The 20,434-nt window shown below is 46.1% G+C and overlaps 1 protein-coding gene across 1 annotated transcript in view; it reads left to right on the top strand.

Moving 5' to 3' along the window:
- LOC132869609 (protein mono-ADP-ribosyltransferase PARP12-like) overlaps positions 1-20,434 on the top strand; it is a 67,942-nt gene that overhangs the window by 2,974 nt on the left and 44,534 nt on the right. Inside the window, exons 2-3 of the mRNA XM_060902888.1 lie at positions 10,346-10,481; positions 12,522-12,927. Of these exons, the coding sequence (XP_060758871.1) occupies positions 10,346-10,481; positions 12,522-12,927 (542 nt within the window). The remainder of the gene's footprint in view (positions 1-10,345; positions 10,482-12,521; positions 12,928-20,434) is intronic.

Raw genomic sequence — 20,434 nt, 5'->3', positions numbered from 1 at the left:
ACCCCGATTCCAAAAAAGTTGGGACAAAGTACAAATTGTAAATAAAAACGGAATGCAATAATTTACAAATCTCAAAAACTGATATTGTATTCACAATAGAACAGAGACAACATATCAAATGTCGAAAGTGAGACATTTTGAAATTTCATGACAGCGACACATCTCAAAAAAGTTGGGACAGGGGCAATAAGAGGCTGGAAAATTTAAAGGTACAAAAAAGGAACAGCTGGAGGACCAAATTGCAACTCATTAGGTCAATTGGCAATAGGTCATTAACATGACTGGGTATAAAAAGAGCATCTTGGAGTGGCAGCGTCTCTCAGAAGTAAAGATGGGAAGAGGATCACCAATCCCCCTAATTCTGCGCCGACAAATAGTGGAGCAATATCAGAAAGGAGTTCGACAGTGTAAAATTGCAAAGAGTTTGAACATATCATCATCTACAGTGCATAATATCATCAAAAGATTCAGAGAATCTGGAAGAATCTCTGTGCGTAAGGCTCAAGGCCGGAAAACCATACTGGGTGCCCGTGATCTTCGGGCCCTTAGACGGCACTGCATCACATACAGGCATGCTTCTGTATTGGAAATCACAAAATGGGCTCAGGAATATTTCCAGAGAAATCGAGAAGCAGGAATCAGAATCAGTAAACTAGCAAGGGTTGGGCGATTGGCAATCAACGTAGTGTAGGAATGACAAAGAGTGAGAAACAAGAAGAAAGTAGCGAGGGTCAGAATCAAAATAAGCAGCCCAAAAGATACAAGGCTTGGTATGTACTGAAAGCAGAACAATACTTCGCAAAGGTGTGTTTGAGAGGTGAGCTTATATGGAGGGACAGGTGATTGAGGAAATGACAGTCAGCTGTGATTCAGTAGGTGGAAGACAGAGGGTGCTGTGTGTTATGGGAGTTGTACTTCGGGGAGTCCATGTTTGTAGTCTGTTGAGCTTCAGCAGGTTTACTGACACCACATCACGAAATTTCTAACGCTACGTTCACACTGCAAGGCTTAATGCTCAATTCCGATTTTTTTGTGAAATCCGATTTTTTTGTGAGGTCGTTCACATTAACAAATATATGCGACTTGTATGTGATCCTCAGTATGAACGAAAAGCGACCTAAAAGTGTTCCGCATGCGCATTGCAGGATACGACGACGTCACACGCAGTGAGCATGGCCAGTGTTTACGGAAGTAAAACCGCCCGGTTGCGGTATGACTCATCCAATCTAGCTTGAATAGCTGTATCTCCCCAAATGGAAATCAGCTCCCTAACCTCTGCGTCCTTCCATTGAGAAGATTCAGAACCTTCACAGCCCGAAGCGTCCCTCGCATTGATGTCATGCGCAGGGGCGCAGATACGTTTTTTGAACTGGGAGGGACAAAAAACTGGGGGGGGACAAAGCTGCCAGCAAACCAACCCCAACCCCGATATGCCTGTCAAACTTGTTGTTAGTAACCATAGCAACCAAGCTCGAGCTCGCAACCTGTGCAGTCTGCGCAGCTCAACCAACCAAATATCAGTCTTTGTTTTGTTTTATGTGAGTTGTTGCAACTATGTATACACTGCTGTGCACCTCAATAAACCGAATGGTAATTAGTCTTTTGATTTTTCCGTGAGGTTTGCCTTATGCAAAGAAAGACAGCATAGACGTTTTTTCCTCCCTATAAGTGGGGGGGACCGAACGAGGTGAATTTAAATCTGGGTGGGACGAGTCCCACCCTCTATCTGCGCCCGTGATTATGCGCCATGTTGTTGTAACTTTTTTTGAGAGACCCGCCGCCTACTTCAGCGCAGAATAGTGACGTTTGTGGCTTGTTGATGACGTGTAAGTCGGATGAATGCGACCTGGCGGTTCAGACTGAAGTCGCATATGAAAAGAGCGGATAGGAATCGGAATTAGGACCACATATCCAAACGGCCTGGGTCGGATTTGAAAAAATCGGATCTGTGTCGTTCATATTGTCAATAAAAGATTGGATACAGGTCACATATGGGCGAAAAGATCGGATTTGAGTCACTTCAGCCTGCAGTGTGAACGTAGCCTAAGTCATCGAGGGCTGAATAATCGCTGAACAACTATGTTAAAAGGGCAGCCATGAAATCTGTACGGCAAAATGAATCGTATATTCAAGAAGTTTTGAACACTTTCATTGGGAATCAGTAAAACAATGACTAAGTTAATTTCCTGTTTATTTCTTTTGATTCCATTTCAATACATTTCCAACTTTTTGTTTGATATCTTTTAACATCGAAACATGAAAATGAGTGCAATCAAACATTTACATTCAGTCTGTCAATGGGCTATAAACTCGCCTATCATCACCGGTGTGGCAGTAAAAACTTAACAGTTCGGTTTCAATAGGAACATCTTTAAAATTCAACGTCCATATGTACATGCCCCATTCATTCCTTCATTTACAGTATATTTAACACTATGAAACTGAGTCGTACATAGGCTGATAGCCGAGTTGTCTATAAGCCATGTACGACAAGCTTGAGTGGAATAACTTTTATTCTATCCACATTCACTGGATTTTGAGAAACAGAACATTTTTATTTTTATTTTGCAAATTTGATAAATAAATACACAAAACGTCTGACAAAATCATTTCCGCTTAGACTGTAAACAAACCGGCGAAATGATAGGAGCAATTTGTGAAAAATGCTATAATAATAATAATAATTCTTGAAAAATAAAAAAGATACGATCTTACCATCAAATACTTTTATTCCATATTTTGTTGCTTTTTTATTTTTTGGGGTTTTGTTTTCAGGTAGTTTTTATTTCGTCCTTGGTTGTTTCAGCAATGCACTCTGCCATTTTGTTTTTCTGTACTCACGGTATATGAGCTGATAGCCTAGTAGTAGAGTAGCCAATCAGAGTGCACGATTGTTCATATCCAGTGAATGTGGATAAAATAATCAAGTGTGTTTGGTTTGATGTTTTTAGCATGTAACATACAGTAGAATTATTAACATTAATGAAAAATGCAGTCAGCAATTTACATTCAGGATAAAAACTTGCCTGTCCTCACCATTCAAAAACTGTGTGGCAGTAAAAAGTGTGTGTGTGAGAGAGAGAGAGAGAGAGAGCGCACGAGAGTGTGTTTCATTGAGCAGAGCTGTGAGCAAGCCGAACAAATTGGCTTTCGTCCACTTTTCCTGAAAGCTTTGACTCTTTATCAACTTTCATTTTCTTTAACGTCTTGACACTAGACAGCAAGAAGCTAGCTTGCAATCTTTCTTCCGTCATGAATGACTAGCTGTTTACTTGAAATAGCTTGTCACCACCTAGTGGATGGATGGCGAATTGCTTTTCGTAGTAATAGGTGACGCAAAGAATGTAGAATCTTTGGTTGACATGCGGGCCGTTCTGAATCTTTGAGCAGGCCAGATGTTTGACACCCCTGCCTTAGAGTAACCTACTTTCTTTGGAGCCATGAAGCTGGACACTGCAGTCAGGTTTGTGCAGTTCAACATTATCAACCAAAATGTGTATTTTCTACTTCGCCTCCACCTCCATTCTCTGGTGTAATGTACGCTGATGAACTGGGGATTTGTTAGGAATGAAAGTATGTAGCCGCGAGTTACCATATATAGCATTGTTTATTAAAGGTCCTGACTGCAAAGTTGAATTCTGGGCAAAAAATGTTCTATTTCTGTTGCTGTTGGAATTTCAGGATGTTGTACTGCTGCACACACCGTGTATCCTGTGTGTGAATGTTTTGCTGAGATAAAAAGCGTCCCGCATTTTACGATTCCGGAGATTGCCAAAGCAAGTGAGCAACAATATCACGTGACAACCGTGGGACGTGTTTAACCTACTTTTAACCAAAACAGGTCAGCGTGGGCAAACATGACGGACTCTGCTCTCCCACCAGCTAAAAGCCAGCGGAAAAGAAAAGGAAAATATGAAAGCGAATCGGCTAGAAAGCACAGCAGAAAAAACAATGGAAACCAAAAGGTTGTCGTGAGGGGACAGATCGACCGCTGGAATCAACTGAAGGATGAAGGTCGATGCAGAGTCACAATGTTTTCCGCGTGTCACCATGTTGGTGTAATGCAGTTCCACAGTTATGCTAATTAGTTAAAGCTCCTTGCGTTCGGCTGTTTCCGTAGGGCCGTACCGTTTACCTCAAGAGGGAGGAAAATGGTCCCAAAACGGAGAAACGTGACCCTCAGGACATCAAAATGATCACATCTCGTCCGCATGATATTGTTCTTGCAAGACAGAAGAAGATGCCATGAACAATAAAAAAAAAAAAATCAGATGACTTTGCAGTCAGCATATTTAAACTTAAGTTGTAGGGAAATACTTTTTTTCCTTCCTATTTTTTTCAAAATGGCCAGATAGGGAGAGTTGGGACGGTTCATTATGTTACAGTTTTTTTCTTCTGGTTTACAAATATAAAATTGTTTACTTTTTTTAGTGCTGTCAAAAATGTCGCGTTATTAACGTGTTAACTTGACTCAATTTTAACGGCGATAATTTTTTTTATCGCGAGATTAACACTCTGTGACATGATGTAGGTTTTTCATAAGCTTTTGAAACTGCCAGGAACTTGGAACAGAACAGAGACTTTGCTTAGAAAAACGATAGCAGCTAGACTGTAATGCCACGCCCGCCCCACGCAGCCAGAGTCCTCTGCCCTCCCCCCAAAGAACCAGCGCGGGCAGCTCGCGCTGCCACGCCTCGGGACGAAGAGCCATGGTGCTCGGCTTAGGTTTCGTTTTCCCATCGGCGGCTCCAGCCCGACTTTGCAGTGGCTGTGACAAGACATGTTATACGGAGCCGTAGTAACTCGTCCCCTCACTTTTAATTACCCGAGCGCACGCCTTAACGCAAAGCGTGCGCACGGGTTATAACTTGTGCGCGTGCATTAATATCTCGTGCACACGCCTTATAAGTCGTTCCCACGCTTTGTTATTTTTTTATTCACCATGTCCCCTCTACGGCTCCGTAGTGTTATGCTCTGCAATAAAAATAAAAAAAAATTGGTACAAAGCAAGCCCATTCACTTTTTTATGCTGATAAGAGAATTACAATGGTTTTTCATGTGACAAAAATGTGCGATTAAATTGCGATTAATCGTGAGTTAACTATGACAGTCGCGACATTAATCGCGATTAAATATTTTAATCGCTTGACAACACTACTTTTTTTTGTTGTTGTTAAAAATGTGGGCGTGTCCCTGCACGAGGATTAAACTTCTTTTCATTTGTTCTTCAGAATGGAAATGTTTCGTCGAATCAGGTTTTGGGTAAAATGACATTTTTTCTATCGCTGTACCAGCATTGTGTGTTCATAAAGTTCATATGTAACAAGTTTCGATAATAAATAAAAATTAAACATGTAGGATTTTATTTTTGTTCCATGTCTCTACACTGTGTCCCAAGTCTCCCAACATAATGTCCCATGTATCCCTGCAAATAAATAAATAAATAATAACAGAAAACCTGAAGCCTTCAATATATGTGACAAGCTGAGAAACTAATGTTGTGTTAAAGGCGTCGTGCGGTAATTTCAGCAATCAGGCTATATCATGTGTCAAAATGTCGGGTTTGGTGGGTTATTCAAGCCCCTCAGTTTCCCACGATCTCAGTGTCACGATGCGCCCGCTACAAGCATTTAAAGTTGACGCGCACAGCCAAATTTAGGCAGCCAGCCGTTAACTAGGTCAACTTATGTGTGACGTCATACCAGTAACCTCCCTTGGGTGATGCTGGCCTGTCCCCATGTTTTCTCTATAGCGTGCGTTTACCAGAGTTGTTCACATTGCGGATTTTGTGGATTTATTCAGTTTGTGGATAGTTTTGAACACTCAAAACACTATGAAATGATGTATTAATATTCTGTGATACAAAATGCCTAGTGAATGTGAGTGTGAATGGTTGTCTGTGTCTATGTGTCAGCCCTGTGATGACCTGGCGACTTGTCCAGGGTGTACCCCGCCTTTCGCCCGTAGTCAGCTGGGATAGGCTCCAGCTTGCCTGCGACCCTGTAGAACAGGATCTGATTTCAAGGTCATGGCTAGGTATTGATAGAAAAAAAAATTTTTTTTAAAACACATTGTGGCAGCGGGGGCGTGGTCAAGCGCCGGTCTGTGACAGGAGGGCGGAGCCAGGGAAGGTGAGTGGCAGAATCATTACACCTGATGGTAATTAACCTGTGTTTTGTGTGTTTTCCCAGTAACCGCGCCCTATTTAAGGAGGCAGAGCAGAGAAGAGCTCATCCCGGGACAAGAACACAGTGTGTGTGTTTCGCTATCGGATTAAAACTGGCGGTTATACTGAAAAGTCTGGCAATAAAAAGCCTATTTGCATCTGAAGCGTTGTCCTGCCGTCCTCTGTGCTCCACCCACACTTCAGAGAGCTCTACAGTGGTGCCAAAACCCGGGACAAGGTGGAGCACCAACCTCGCAGCCCCATGGAATCCTCCCCGTTTGCGGACCTGGTCCACGCCCTCGCCACGGCTCAGCAAAGCCAGCACCAGGCGCTCGTCACGCTCCGAAAGGAGCAAGAGCGGCGCTTCGAAGCCCTGGTGCTGGCCCAGCAGGAAGATCGCGAGGCGTTCCGGCATCTCCTCGCGTCGGCGGGGTCCACCAGCGCCCCGGCCGCGGGCCCGTCTCCCCTCACCGTGACCAAGATGGGCCCGCAGGACGACCCCGAGGCGTTTCTCACATTGTTCGAGCAGGTCGCCGAAGCCTCGGGGTGGCCGATGGAGCAGCGCGCGGCGCGCCTCCTCCCCCTCCTGACGGGAGAGGCGCAGCTGGCCACGCTATAACTCCCCGCCGGTTGGCCTACGCGGACCTTCGCCGGGCCGTCCTCCAGCGCACGGAAGCGCTGTGCGCCCCACGCGCTGGAGGACGGCCCGGCGAAGGTCCGCGTAGGCAAGCCGGCGGGGAGTTATAGCGCGGCCAGCTGCGCCTCTCCCGTCAGGAGGGGGAGGAGGCGCGCCGCGCGCTGCTCCATCGGCCATCGTGACGAGCGCCTGGTGCTGGCTTTGCTGAGCCGTGGCGAGGGCGTGGACCAGGTCCGCGAATGGGGAGGATTCCATGGGGCTGCGAGGTTGGTGCTCCACCTTGTCCCGGGTTTTGGCACCACTGTAGAGCTCTCTGAAGTGTGGGTGGAGCACAGAGGACGGCAGGACAACACTTCAGATGCAAATAGGCTTTTTATTGCCAGACTTTTCAGTATAACCGCCAGTTTTAATCTGATAGCGAAACACACACTGTGTTCTTGTCCCGGGATGAGCTCTTCTCTGCTCTCCCTCTGCCTCCTTAAATAGGGTGCGGTGACTGGGAAAACACAGGTTAATTACCGTCAGGTGTAATGATTCTGCCACTCACCTTCCCTGGCTCCGCCCTCCTGTCACAGACCGGCGCTTGACCACGCCCCCGCTGCCACACACATGTTTTAAGTGTTTCTATGTATCAATCATTAATTGTACAAAATGATTTTCATACATTTATGTATGTGTCATATCTTTCTTTGTCACATGAAGTGTTGTCTTGATAACACATGTGGCACATAATTTTAGCAAATGGATGACAGAAGATTAATTGAAAGATTTATGCCACAGAGCTGCCTTTAACTAATAATTATCACTTATTACTGACGATTGTACGTTTACTAAACAATACAATACAAAGCTCAATACTCCCAGCCTATAACATACTGAATATCAAGTTAAAATCAACCGCAATAAAAGGAAAATGATGAAAACTGGAATATCAAGGGGTCTACTGTATCAGAAGGCCCACTGCATTTCGCGAGATCGCAAGCTGTCAAGTTGCTAGAATTCAATCTTTCTAGCTATACTTTCACCCCCTACAGCGATCAGTATTACACATAATCATAGATTAATCTCACAGCATTCTAATTCAAGTGAAAATGGTCTTTAAAAATACACATAAGTAGTGATTTAGTCAGAGAAACCAACCAAAACAAGTCTTCAAGTCGCCGGTCTTCATTCTCGTCTTCGTTTCTGTCGTCGTCAGAACTGTCCTCATTTTCTTCTGAAGATGAGCGCTCAGGTTCAGATCTGTAAGGCTGGATACCACCAGGACATTCAGCTCTCAAAATCTCTACTTGTGGGCCATTTTCTTCTTCTGTATCGGTAAAATCAAAGCTAATTTCCTCAGCATCGCTCCTATTTTCTGGTGTGTCCGTCATTGCAACTGCACCAAGTGGTTACTGGTATGACGTCACGCAGCTGTTCCATTGACCGAGAGGGGGCGCTGCGAACGCGGGAAATTTCAAGTGATGGGCATGATCAAATAAGGACCGATTACAACCGCGGGAAGCTTTTGAAAAATCGACGGTCAATTTATTTCGAATCTCGAAAGCATTCTGGTGCAGAATAATGCGACTTTTATCGCCACTGCATGACGCCTTTAAAGTGCATATCACGGGTAAATTGAGGAGCAAGATCAATGTAATTCTCCTATTTTATATTAAACTTTGGTCAAATATCTGTAACATTGTGCGTTCTCTGCAATTTTTTTTACTTTGCGCAATACCAGAAAAATTCAGTTGAAATCAAGCCATTTGAGGCGAATTCATCTGCTCTGAAAAAAACTTGCCATTTGGATTTCCCAGCATTGATTTTCGTGACGTTGCGTGCGGGACGCCTCCTTCTGAATCCTACGTCAGCGCTGGTTTGTTTATGAGAAAACGACCTGTTGATTTTCTGCAAATTTCTTCAACGTTATCACGTAATTATTAAAATGGTTAACAGATGTATCATAGGAGGGTGTAGCAACACCAATCTTGATGGGATTGGTACTCATCGTTTCCCAAAAGACCGGACAATGAGAGAGAAATGGGAGCGCTTCATGCGAGGCAGCCGAGGACCAAAGCAGAGCCGAGAAAAAGACCAAGAAAATCGGCAATTCACAAGTTGACTGTTGCCAGAGTAAGAAATAATTCTGACATCTCATTATATTCTTCATCCAAAGGTGAAGTAACATTGCGCTCAGGTGACAATTCCATATTTCAATGCAAAATCGCTAGCTGCTAAACTTGGTCTACACAGGCTGTGCTCTGAAACCGTACAAAGCTCTCGCAGCCTGCTGGCGCTTCCGCAGGTGACGTCACGAATCTGGCTCGAGACTCCCTTGGGATTTTTCCAGACGCATTTTATTTTATTTTTTTCTGCTGTAGACAGATGGCCTTGTGCAAAACTACCCTTCTGGATGAGTGTGTAAAGGGACATTCTTTCATATAAAAAAAAAAAACTAAATTGGTCCAGGATATGCACTTTAAGAGGGCATAGTAAATCCTCTCTAAAGCAATATGAATGTGACGCTACCTGTAAAGAATTTCACACAATCTACAAAAGTTGAAAACTTGTCCCAAGTCTCCCTGCTCTCCCCTACAGTGAGTGGTTATTCACGGGTTATTATTATTATTATCCTGCTCGCTTTTCACCTATTAATATTCACTTAAAAAGAGTCGACTCTGAGTGAACGAGTCATCAGTAGTAACTACGGCAGGCTAACCTCAGTCCACAGTGACGTCAGCTGAGAGTCAAAGGTTTCTATTAGGTAGATAGCGGAGAGAACATTGATTAGAAAGTTTGGTTTTACTATCATAATAATCATCACTGGACTGAACTACTATACGACTAAAGTACTACTAAAGTCAGCCATTAAAAACACAACAATTCAGAGTGGCTTCAATTTCCTAGGCGGTGCCTTTCAAGAGCTAAACATCTTGTTACGTCTGCCAACTTTGTTGGAGCAGGTTATGCTTCTGTTTGTTTGTCTGTCTGTTCCCAACGTAACTCAAAAAGTAGTGAATAGATTTTGATGAAATTTGGAGGAAAGGTGAGCCATGGGCCAGGGAGCAACTGATTAGATTTTCATGCAAACCTGAATATGTGGCTTGGTGGAGGAGGTATGCACTCTACCAAGTGCCCTTCGAGTTTATCTTGTTTTTAAATAATGTATACTTACAATTGAAGAAAATGCGCTTTTTTTTTCTTGGCAGGTGGCTGGGCTCAGATTTTTAGACAGGCCTTATAGGTGAAAAAGTTCTACCATGTTTGGTGCCACTATTTTGCATTTTATGGACCAATAGCCTTGGGATATTGCCCAAGACTAAGATAAGAGAAGCACATGAGCACAAACAAAAACATCGTGACCCAAGGGAAAGACACATTACGAGTAAAGAAAGAACAGTGAACACTGAACTCACATTAAATTCAAGTGATCTTAAATGTCTAAATCATGTATTTATTAATCATGGGGGGAAAATAGAACATAATCCTACAATATTGCTTAAACTATATATCACAGTCGTTTAACAGCTACTCTGAAAATGACCTCTTTTGTTCTGTAGACGAGGATGCCGTTTTAGTCACGACCTGCAGACGGAGCAGAACGCCAGAGTCCTTCAGAAACATGGCCTGAGTCAGCTGGACAGGAGCGAGCTCTGTACCTTACTACTCCAGAGTGACAACACCATCCTCCCTCCAGTAAAAGATCATACCATTCTGTTTTACTCATAGTAGCCAGTTTATAGTGTTTTATCAACATTCTGCACTCATCCAACTTAGTAGACTTGAAGCAATTTGAAATTTCAGGGTCATTTACGTATTATGAAACACAATCCTCAGTCATAAAAGGTGAAAATGAACGTAGTTAAATATGCTTAAGTTGATTTTTGCTCACAATAGCACCCAAATAATTTACTTCCCTAGAATAAAACAACTTTCATTCCGTGCGAATGGGTACAGTAATTGGCCCTTTTCACGTTTCTGTGCAGGGTAGCGTTACTTCCACTGCAACAATAACAATGCGAATTACAGATGAATCGAAGAAAGAGCTTGAAATATAACACTGCAAAAAGTGACGTCTTCACAAGAGGAAATCTTATCTCATCTCATTATCTCTAGCTGCTTTATCCTGTTCTACAGGGTCGTAGGCAAGCTGGAGCCTATCCCAGCTGACTACAGGCAAAAGGCGAGATACACCGTGGACAAGTCGCCAGGTCATCACAGGGCTGACACACAGACACAGAACCATTCACACTCACATTCACACCTACGGTCAATTTAGAGTCACCAGTTAACCTAACCTGCATGTCTTTGGACTGTGGGGGAAACCGGAGCAAACCCACGCGGACACGGGGAGAACATGCAAACTCCACACAGAAAGGCCCTCGCCGGCCACGGGGCTCGAACCCGGACCTTCTTGCTGTGAGGCGACAGCGCTAACCACTACACCACCGTGCCGCCCCAGAGGAAATGCATGTTGCAAATATTTCCTATTATAAGGTTACAACAATCCAAATATCAGCTTCTCAAGCCTATTTCTAGCAATTCTTTAAAGAAATAATAATTTGATTCTTGAAATAGTCTTGTTCTATAGGCAGATAATTTCACTCATTTTTAGCATTCTAGTAAATTTTTAAAAAGTTTTAAATGAATACAAACGTATAACGCGGCTGTGACAACCCAGACGTTCGTGGATTGTGAATAGACTCAAGGTTTTAATGAGAACAATGACCGAAGACAATGTACAAAAGCCAGGCCAGGTCAATACCGAGAGATCCAAAACAGTAACGAGGGCTCGACAAATCATGGTCAGGAAACAGGCAAGAGTCCACGAACCGGGAATCAGTAAACACAGGCAATCTAAACACAAGGGCTAGGCAAATTGTAATCAGGAAACAGGCGAGGATCAAAAAAACAGGAAGCAAGAGAAACGGGCAAACAGACACAAAGGCTAGGCGAAACGGGAAAAAAACGGAAGGCAAAAAGGGTCATACACAATCAGAATGATAACGCTGATAACGCTCAGTAGGCTCACGAAATGTAGAGGCAATACTGTGCGACGAACAAAACAAACAAAGGGGTATAAATACAAACGGAAACAAAAAGGTACAGGTAATGGTGATTAGAACTCGGGGGAGCCGCTCCTAGGAAGTGGCTCCGGGTTGGCTGACGGAGTGCACGTGGTAGTGACTGGTGTGTGAGGGGAATTGTGGGAAGTGGAGTCCTGAGTGTTGGGTGAGCCCGGAAGCATGACAAAATGTCTAGAAATATTATTAGCTCATCCAGCCAACAGGTGATGAGTTTATGCCATCGTGTGTTGTCCGGCGTCGTCCACATTTCACAAAAATCGCTTCTTCTTTCTCAATCCTTCAGTGAAATCCTGTAGTGTTGACTAACTTCATAGTTTATTGAAGATAGTGTTGACAAAAATGAGGAGAAAAATCTTTCCATTGTGAGCTGAATTGATAAAATGGCAGTGTTTATTTGCTAAATAAGTTTGTCAGGTTTACTGTAAACCATTTTGTCCTGCCTCGACATACTTCTGTTTATTGTGAAAAGGGCCCATATAGCTGAAGCCAACAACTAATTTTGTATCAAAACTGACTTCATGATTTATGTTTAGGTCATAGCTCTCGTTTACCTTTTAAAATGCCTAATCAACACTTGGCTGTATTTTTACCTACTAATGACTGAGAAAGCCACACTAACTGGAACGTCTTTTATTTCTGACTCTCACAGGTGTGCTATTCTTATAATAACGGCACGGGCCAATATGGGCGATGCGAGGATGGCGAGAATTGCAAGCGGTTGCATATTTGCGAGAAGTACCTGAGAGGCCCGTGTCAGTGTTCACGAGCACACGATTTCTATGAGCCCCATCCTCTGAAAACGTTACAGGACAGAGGTGTCCCTGCTGAGCTCATGGCGTCTATGAAGACCACATACTCGAACATTGAGGCCTTACGGATAATGGCTAAAGTCACATCGCATCAAAATGGTGGTAAATTTCAAAATAACAACGGCCAGAGATCCACCAGAAATGGCAACTGGCAGAAACCGACATCAGCTGATGCTTCTGCTACAGGTAGTGGAGGTCCGAGGACCAACAGAGGCGCAACCCCGAAGAATTCACAACACTGTCAAGGTAAATTGCAGTGCGCTTATCAGACTGCAGGGTCTGTGGAGGGTACTGTTCTTCTGAAGTCCCTCAGATAAGTCAAGGGTGTCTGAAAAGTCATGGAATTTGTTGAGGAAAATCTGCAAAAATGTGATGCAGCAGCTGGGAACATGTGTAGATCATAAGGGTGAACATGTAGAGCATACTGTATTGTGTAAATAATAAATACAAAATTAAGTATATGTAATTTTACTCTCATTGGTTCCTGACTCTTCTGACACGCTGTATAAAGCCATGTACAACACTATAACTATTATATAAATATAATATAATGAATTGATCAAAAGAAACCAAGATAAAGACAAATGGACGATTCACAGTCAATATTAAAATTATTAAAGCAGGATGCTAGAAAAGCTATAAGCTACAAAAATCAAAATACAATAAAGCAATAAAATATTATACCATAAGTGCAATGTAATCCATAAGCCCAAGTACTACCATTTACTAATATTATCAGGTGTTACCAACTACTACTAGGTCTGTGTTTCCAGCTAACAGTAGGAAAATAGAGTGTATACTGCTTACACATTTGCATACAGCTGGTTTCATTGAATGGCTCCAATAAAGAAACACATTTTTGATTTGGCATGCAGTAATTTCCTTCAGCATTTTATATCTCCATTTTATGTCATCCCATTATACAACCCCAAATCAAAAAAAAAAAAATTGAGATAGTATGGAAATTCTTCTTCTTCTTTTGGCTGCTCCCGATTAGGGGTCGCCACAGCGGATCTTTCGTCTTCATTGCTCCCTGTCTTCCGCATCCTTCTCGACCACACCTGCCACTTTCATGTCTTCTCTCACCACATCCATGTATCTCCTCTTTAGCCTTCCTCGTTTTCGTTTGCCTGGCAGCTCCATCCTCAACATTCTCCTTCCCACATGCTCTGCATGTCTTCTCAGGATGTCCCCATACCATCTCAGTCTCATCTCTCTTAGCTTAATTCCCAAGCTCTCCACATGTGCTGTCCCTCTGATGTGCTTGTTCCTTATCCTGTCCAACCTCGTCACTCCCATCGCAAACCTTAACATCCTCAACTCCGCCACCTCCAACTTTGCCTCCTGACTCTTCGTTAAGGGCACGGTCTCCAATCCATACATCACAGCTGGTCTCACTACTGTCTTATAAATCTTACCTTTCACTTTTGCTGGGATTTTCCTATAGTGATGAAAGATGTAAATGGGAATGTGCTGACAAACAAAGAGAGTGTATTAAGAAGGTGGAAAGAGTACTTTGAGGATTTATTAAATGAGGAGAATCCAAGAGAGAAAAGGTCAGACTCGTTGGAGACAGCAAATCAGGAAGCAAAGTTGGTTAGTGTGGCAGCGGGGGCGTGGTCAAGCGTCAGTCTGTGACCGGAGGGCGGAGTCAGGGAAGGTAAGTGGCAGAATCACTGCACCTGATGTTGGTTAACCTGTGTTTGTGTGTCTTCCCCAATGACCGCGCCCTATATAATGAGAGAGAGAGCAGAGGAAAGGAGCTCTCTCCCCAACCAGATGGCTGATGTGTGTGTGTGCGCGTGTCTGTGTGACTGGGAGATTGAAAAAGCTGAAAAGCTGAAAATAAAGAGCTTTTTGAAACTCAGTTCTGGCCTGCTGTACTTCTGTGCTCCACCCACCCGCTCAAAGTCCTATAGTGGTGCCAAAACCCAGGAAGGAGCACAGAGGAGAACAGCCCCATGGAGTCCTCCCCCTTTGCGGACCTGATCCACACCCTCGCCACGGCCCAACAGAGCCAGCACCAGGCGCTGGTCGCCCTCCGAAAGGAGCAAGCACAAAGGTTCGAGGCCCTGGTGCTGGTGCAACAGGAAGATCGTCAGGCGTTCCGGCACCTCCTCGCGTCGGCGGGGTCCACCACCTCCACCGCCACGGGCCCTCCCCACCTCACCCTAATGAAGATGGGCCTGCACGACGACCCCGAGGCCTTCCTAGCGCTCTTCGAGCAAGCAGCAGAGGCCTGGGGCTGGCCGGTGGAACAGCGCGCGGCGTGCCTCCTCCCCCTGCTAACGGGCGAGGCGCAGCTGGCCGCGCTACAGCTCCCCGCCGACAGCCGGCTGGTCTACGCAGACCTGCGCCGGGCCATCCTCTAGCGTGTGGGGCGCACCCCTGAACAACAACGCCAGTGCTTCCGCACTCTACGCCTAGAGGAGGTCGGCCACCCATTCACATTTGGCCAGCAACTCTAGGACGCCTGCCGGCGGTGGCTGAGGGCTGACAACCACGACACCGAGGGAATCGTCGATCTGGTGGTACTGGAGCAGTTCGTCACCCGACTTCCCGAAGGGACCACGGAGTGGGTCCAGTGCCATCGCCCGGCGTCGCTGGATCAGGCCATTGAGTTGGCAGAGGATCATTTGGCGGCTGTTCCAATGGCAGGATCGCAGATCTCCTCTTCTCCTCTCTCTCTCTCCCTCCCCTTCTGTGTCTCGTCCTCGCCCCGTTCCCCCACCGCGGAGTCGGGGGCCGGCTCCACCCCAGCCGGCCCACCGCACCCGCGGTGCCCTCCCGTTTCCCGCTTCCGTGTCTGTCTCTCCCCCCCTCAGGTGAGTGAGCCCCAGAGCACCGGTGCAGAGAGAGAGCCCGGGCCGGTTTTCTGGCGCTGCGGGGAGCCGGGGCACCTCCAGCATCAGTGCTTGGCAATGGAGGTGGGCGCGGTGGTCCGGATCCCCGACGCGCCAGGAACCGCCCTTGATCGGGCCGGAGCGTATCACATACCGGTGAGTGTCCAAGGGGATACGTATCAGGCTTTGGTGGACTCCGGCTGTAATCAGACCTCAATCCACCAAAACCTGGTGCAAGACGAGGCATTGGGGGTAGCACAATTGGTGAAGGTGTTGTGTGTGTGTGTGTGTGTGTGTGTGTGTGTGTGTGTGTGTGTGTGTGCGCGCACAGGGATGTTCACAACTGCCCTTTAGTGTCAGTCCACATTCTATTTCGAGGGGGAAAATTTAGTGTAAAGGCGGCGGTTAATCCTCGCCTTACCCACTCGATAATTTTGGGGACTGATTGGCCGGGATTTCGGGAGTTAATGACTCCTTTATTGAAGAGTGGGTCCTGCCGTAGTTCAGCAGGGGGAGGTCCCGGTGTGGCATTGCCGGGAGCAGCTGTCACAGAGCCGTCTACGTCATCTCCGCGTCAGAGTGAGGAGCAGCAGGCTCCTCCTCCCTCTCTTGGGGAATCCCTCGTGGAGTTTCCGTTAGAGCAGTCGCGAGACGAGACTCTGCGGCATGCGTTTGACCAAGTGAGAGTAATCGATGGTCAAACGCTCCAGCCAAACGCCACCCCGTCCTTCCCCTATTTCTCCATTATGAAGGATAGATTATACCGAGTGACGCAGGGCACTCAGACTAAGGAGCCGATAACACAACTTTTGATCCCAAAGAGCCTCCGGGAATTGATATTCCAGGTGGCTCACTTTAATCCCATGGCTGGACACTTGGGGCAAGATAAGACACTAGCCCGAATAATGGCCCGGTTCTATTGGCCAGGGATTCGTGGCGATGTCCGTAGGTGGTGTACGGCATGCCGCGAATGCCAATTAGTAAATCCAGCGGCCATTCCAAAAGTGTCTTTGCGCCCTCTACCATTAATTGAGACCCCGTTCGAAAGAATTGGGATGGATCTCGTCGGGCCATTAGATCGGTCAACACGAGGGTATCGCTTTATTTTAGTTCTGGTGGACTATGCAACGCGATACCTGGAAGCAGTGCCTCTTCGCAATCTCTCAGCACGTAGTATTGCGGAAGCAGTCTTCCACGTCATCTCCCGAGTCAGAATCCCCAAAGAGATTCTGACTGATCAAGGCACTTTGTTTATGTCACGCACACTGCGCGAACTGTATGGGTTACTGGGAATTAAGCCGATCCATACCAGCATTTATCACCCACAAACGGATGGTTTAGTCGAACGGTTCAATCGCACCCTCAAGAATATAATTAAAAAGTTTGTACGCAAGGATGCATGCAATTGGGATAAATGGCTTGAACCCCTGTTGTTCGCAGTGCGAGAGGTCCCCCAAGCCTCCACGGGGTTCTCCCCATTCGAATTATTATATGGGTGTAAGCCGCGCGGCATCCTAGATATGCTGCGGGAAAATTGGGAGTAGGGACCTTCACCGAGCAAAAATGAAATTCAATACGTTATCAATCTGTGCGCAAAAATCCACACACTCACACACCTAACCCAGGAGAATTTGCAGCAGGCCCAAGAACGGCAAATCCACCTGTACAACAGGGGTACGCGCCTTAGGGAGTTTGCACTGGGAGATAAAGTACTCATACTGTTGCCCACGTCGAGCTCCAATTTGATCGCCAAGTAGCAAGGGCCTTTTGAGGTCACACGGCGAGTCGGGGACGTTGACTATGAGGTGAGGCAAACGGACAGGGGTGGAGCGCTACAGATTTACCACCTCAATCTGCTCAAACTCTGGAACGAGGAGGTCCCCATGGCGTTGGTGTCGTTGGTTCCGGAGAAGGCGGAGCAGGGGCCGGAGGTTCAAAAGGGAACATTGGCATCGCTTACCTCTCCGGTCCCCTGTGGAGACCACCTCTCCCCGTGTTCTCGCCCCTGCCCGGCCACACCCGCCTCATAGAACACCACATTGAGATGCCCCCGGGGGTGGTCGTGCACAGCCGCCCTTACAGGCTACCCGAACACAAGAAAAAGGTGGTTCGGGAAGAACTCGAGGCCATGCTCGACATGGAGATCGTCGAGGAGTCCCACAGTGACTGGAGCAGCCCGGTGGTCTTGGTTCCCAAGGCCGACGGGTCGGTCCGGTTCTGTGCGGACTATAGAAAAGTCAACGCGGTGTCTAAATTTGATGCGTACCCAATGTCTCGTATTGATTAGTTGCTGGATCGACTAGGCATGGCTCGCTTTTATTCGACACTGGATTTGACAAAGTGTGATTGGCAGATCCCCTTGACTCCACTATCCCGAGAAAAAAACGGCCTTTTCCACACCATTTGGCTTACACCAATTTGTCACACTTCCTTTTGGGCTGTTTGGGGCGCCCACTACGTTCCAGCGGCTTATGGACAGGGTCCTCCGCCCCCACGCCACCTATGCAGCCGCATACTTAGACGACATTATAATCTATAGTAATGACTGGCTGTGGCATCTGCAACACCTGAGGGCCGTCCTTAGGTCGCTGAGGCGAGCGGGTCTCACGGCCAACCCGAAGAAGTGTGCGATTGGGCGGGTGGAAGTACGGTATCTGGGCTTCCACTTGGGCAATGGGCAGGTGCATCCCCAAATTAACAAGACAGCAGCGATTGCGGCCTGCCCGAGGCCCAAGACCAAAAAGGGGGTGAGACAGTTCCTGGGGCTGGCTGGCTACTATTGTAGGTTTATACCTAATTATTCGATGTCACCAGCCCGCTGACTGATCTCACTAAAAAGGGGGCACCAGATCCGGTCCAGTGGACGGAGCAATGCCAGTGGGCTTTCTCTGAGGTGAAGGCTGCACTGTGTGGGGGGCCACTGTTACACTCCCCTGACTTTTCTCTCCCCTTTATGCTGCAGACGGATGCGTCGGACAGAGGGCTGGGGGCTGTTCTGTCCCAGGAGGGGGAGGATCGCCCCGTGCTGTACATCAGCAGAAAGCTGTCGGTGCGTGAGGGGTGCTACAGCACGATAGAGAAAGAGTGCCTAGTCATCAAGTGGGCGGTCCTCGCCCTCCGCTACTACCTGGTGGGACGCCCTTTCACCCTCTATTCGGACCACGTGCCCCTCCAGTGGCTCCACCGCATGAAGGATGCCAACGCGTGGATCACCCGTTGGTATCTGGCACTCCAGCCCTTTAACTTTAAGGTGATCCACAGGCTGGGGGCGCAGATGGTCGTGGCGGATTTCCTCTCCCGTCAAGGAGGGGTGAGTCAGCTGCAGGCCGGACGGCTGCCCTGCCTGAGTCGGGCGGTGAGGGTATGTGGCAGCGGGGGCGTGGTCAAGCGTCGGTCTGTGACCGGAGGGCGGAGTCAGGGAAGGTAAGTGGCAGAATCACTGCACCTGATGTCAGTTAACCTGTGTTTGTGTGTCTTCCCCAGTGACTGCGCCCTATATAACGAGAGAGAGAGCAGAGGAAGGGAGCTCTCTCCCCAACCAGACGACTGATGTGTGTGTGTGTGTGTGTGTGTGTGTCTGGTCAACTTAATTTAATTTGCTAAGAATAGGGCTGTCAGTTGATTAAAATATTTAATCGCATTATTGTCCATAGTTAACTCGTGATTAATCACAAATTAATCACACATTTTTTTATCGGTTCTAAATGTACCGAAAATGGATTCATGTTTTTGGGGAGTGGGAGTGTACAAATCTGCTTGCTTTATGCAAATGTATGTGGCCAGGTCAGGAAGGATAAGGTTGGACACAGCAAAAATTATTTTTGTGGGTATTTTATTCTTCCACTGCATTTAAAAAATAAAGCAGTGTTAATGTTATAATTGTGAGGGTTTCACACAATTCAGTGTGAACAAAACAGTGTAGTATTTTCCTCGAGTTCTGTCCTTACCTTCCAGCTTCAAACTACGCAAAAAAATAAACGAAACTAACTCTGTGATGTGGACTCTGGACAACAGGAGTGGCTATCTTTAAAGCGAGACGGCCTTTCGATTTGATAAAATCGGTGAAATTTGGTCATTGTGATATATGTTTATTTCTGTAATATCTCACAAAATATCAGACCATTCTGTAGCTGGGAAGTTATTTAATTTGAGAGGATTAAAGCAAATAATGTGCATGAAATCGCTCACTTCATGCAGTCAAGTAGACAGAGGAAGTCCGTGTGCGCATGCACAGGTTTATCTTCTTTTGGGTTTTACGGCAGCTGGCATCCACGGTGTTGCATTACTGCCATCTACAGGTTTACTTTGACTGTGCACTGACAGTTCCATCATTCTGTCGCTAAACAAACAGCTGATCACACCGAGGTGCTCGCTGAGCACCGATATTTATTAGTTTGGTCCTGCGTTTCCTTTCCTTCGTATATAACATAACATCTTTTCTTCTCGCTTTCCGTTACTGTAGTCAGTCTTTCATGATTCATTCGCACACTCACGTCCTCCATTTTTCTCTCCTGATTCAATCACAAATGAATCACACATTTTTTAATCGGTTCTAAATGTACCGAAAATAGATTCATGTTTTTGGGGAGTGGGAGTGTACAAATCTGCTTGCTTTATGCAAATGTATGTGGCCAGGTCAGGAAGGATAAGGTTGGACACAGCAAAAATTATTTTTGTGAGTATTTTATTCTTCCACTGCATTTAAAAAATAAAGCAGTGTTAATGTTATAATTGTGAGGGTTTCACACAATTCAGTGTGAACAAAACAGTGTAGTATTTTCCTCGAGTTCTGTCCTTACCTTCCAGCTTCAAACTACGCAATAAAATAAACGAAACTAACTCTGTGATGTGGACTCTGGACAACAGGACAACTTCTTTTGGGTTTTACGGCAGCTGGCATCCACGGTGTT

The sequence above is a fragment of the Neoarius graeffei genome, chromosome 21 (genome assembly GCF_027579695.1).
Source record: "Neoarius graeffei isolate fNeoGra1 chromosome 21, fNeoGra1.pri, whole genome shotgun sequence".
NCBI lineage: Eukaryota > Metazoa > Chordata > Actinopteri > Siluriformes > Ariidae > Neoarius > Neoarius graeffei.
This window is presented reverse-complemented; position numbering and strand designations above follow the sequence as displayed.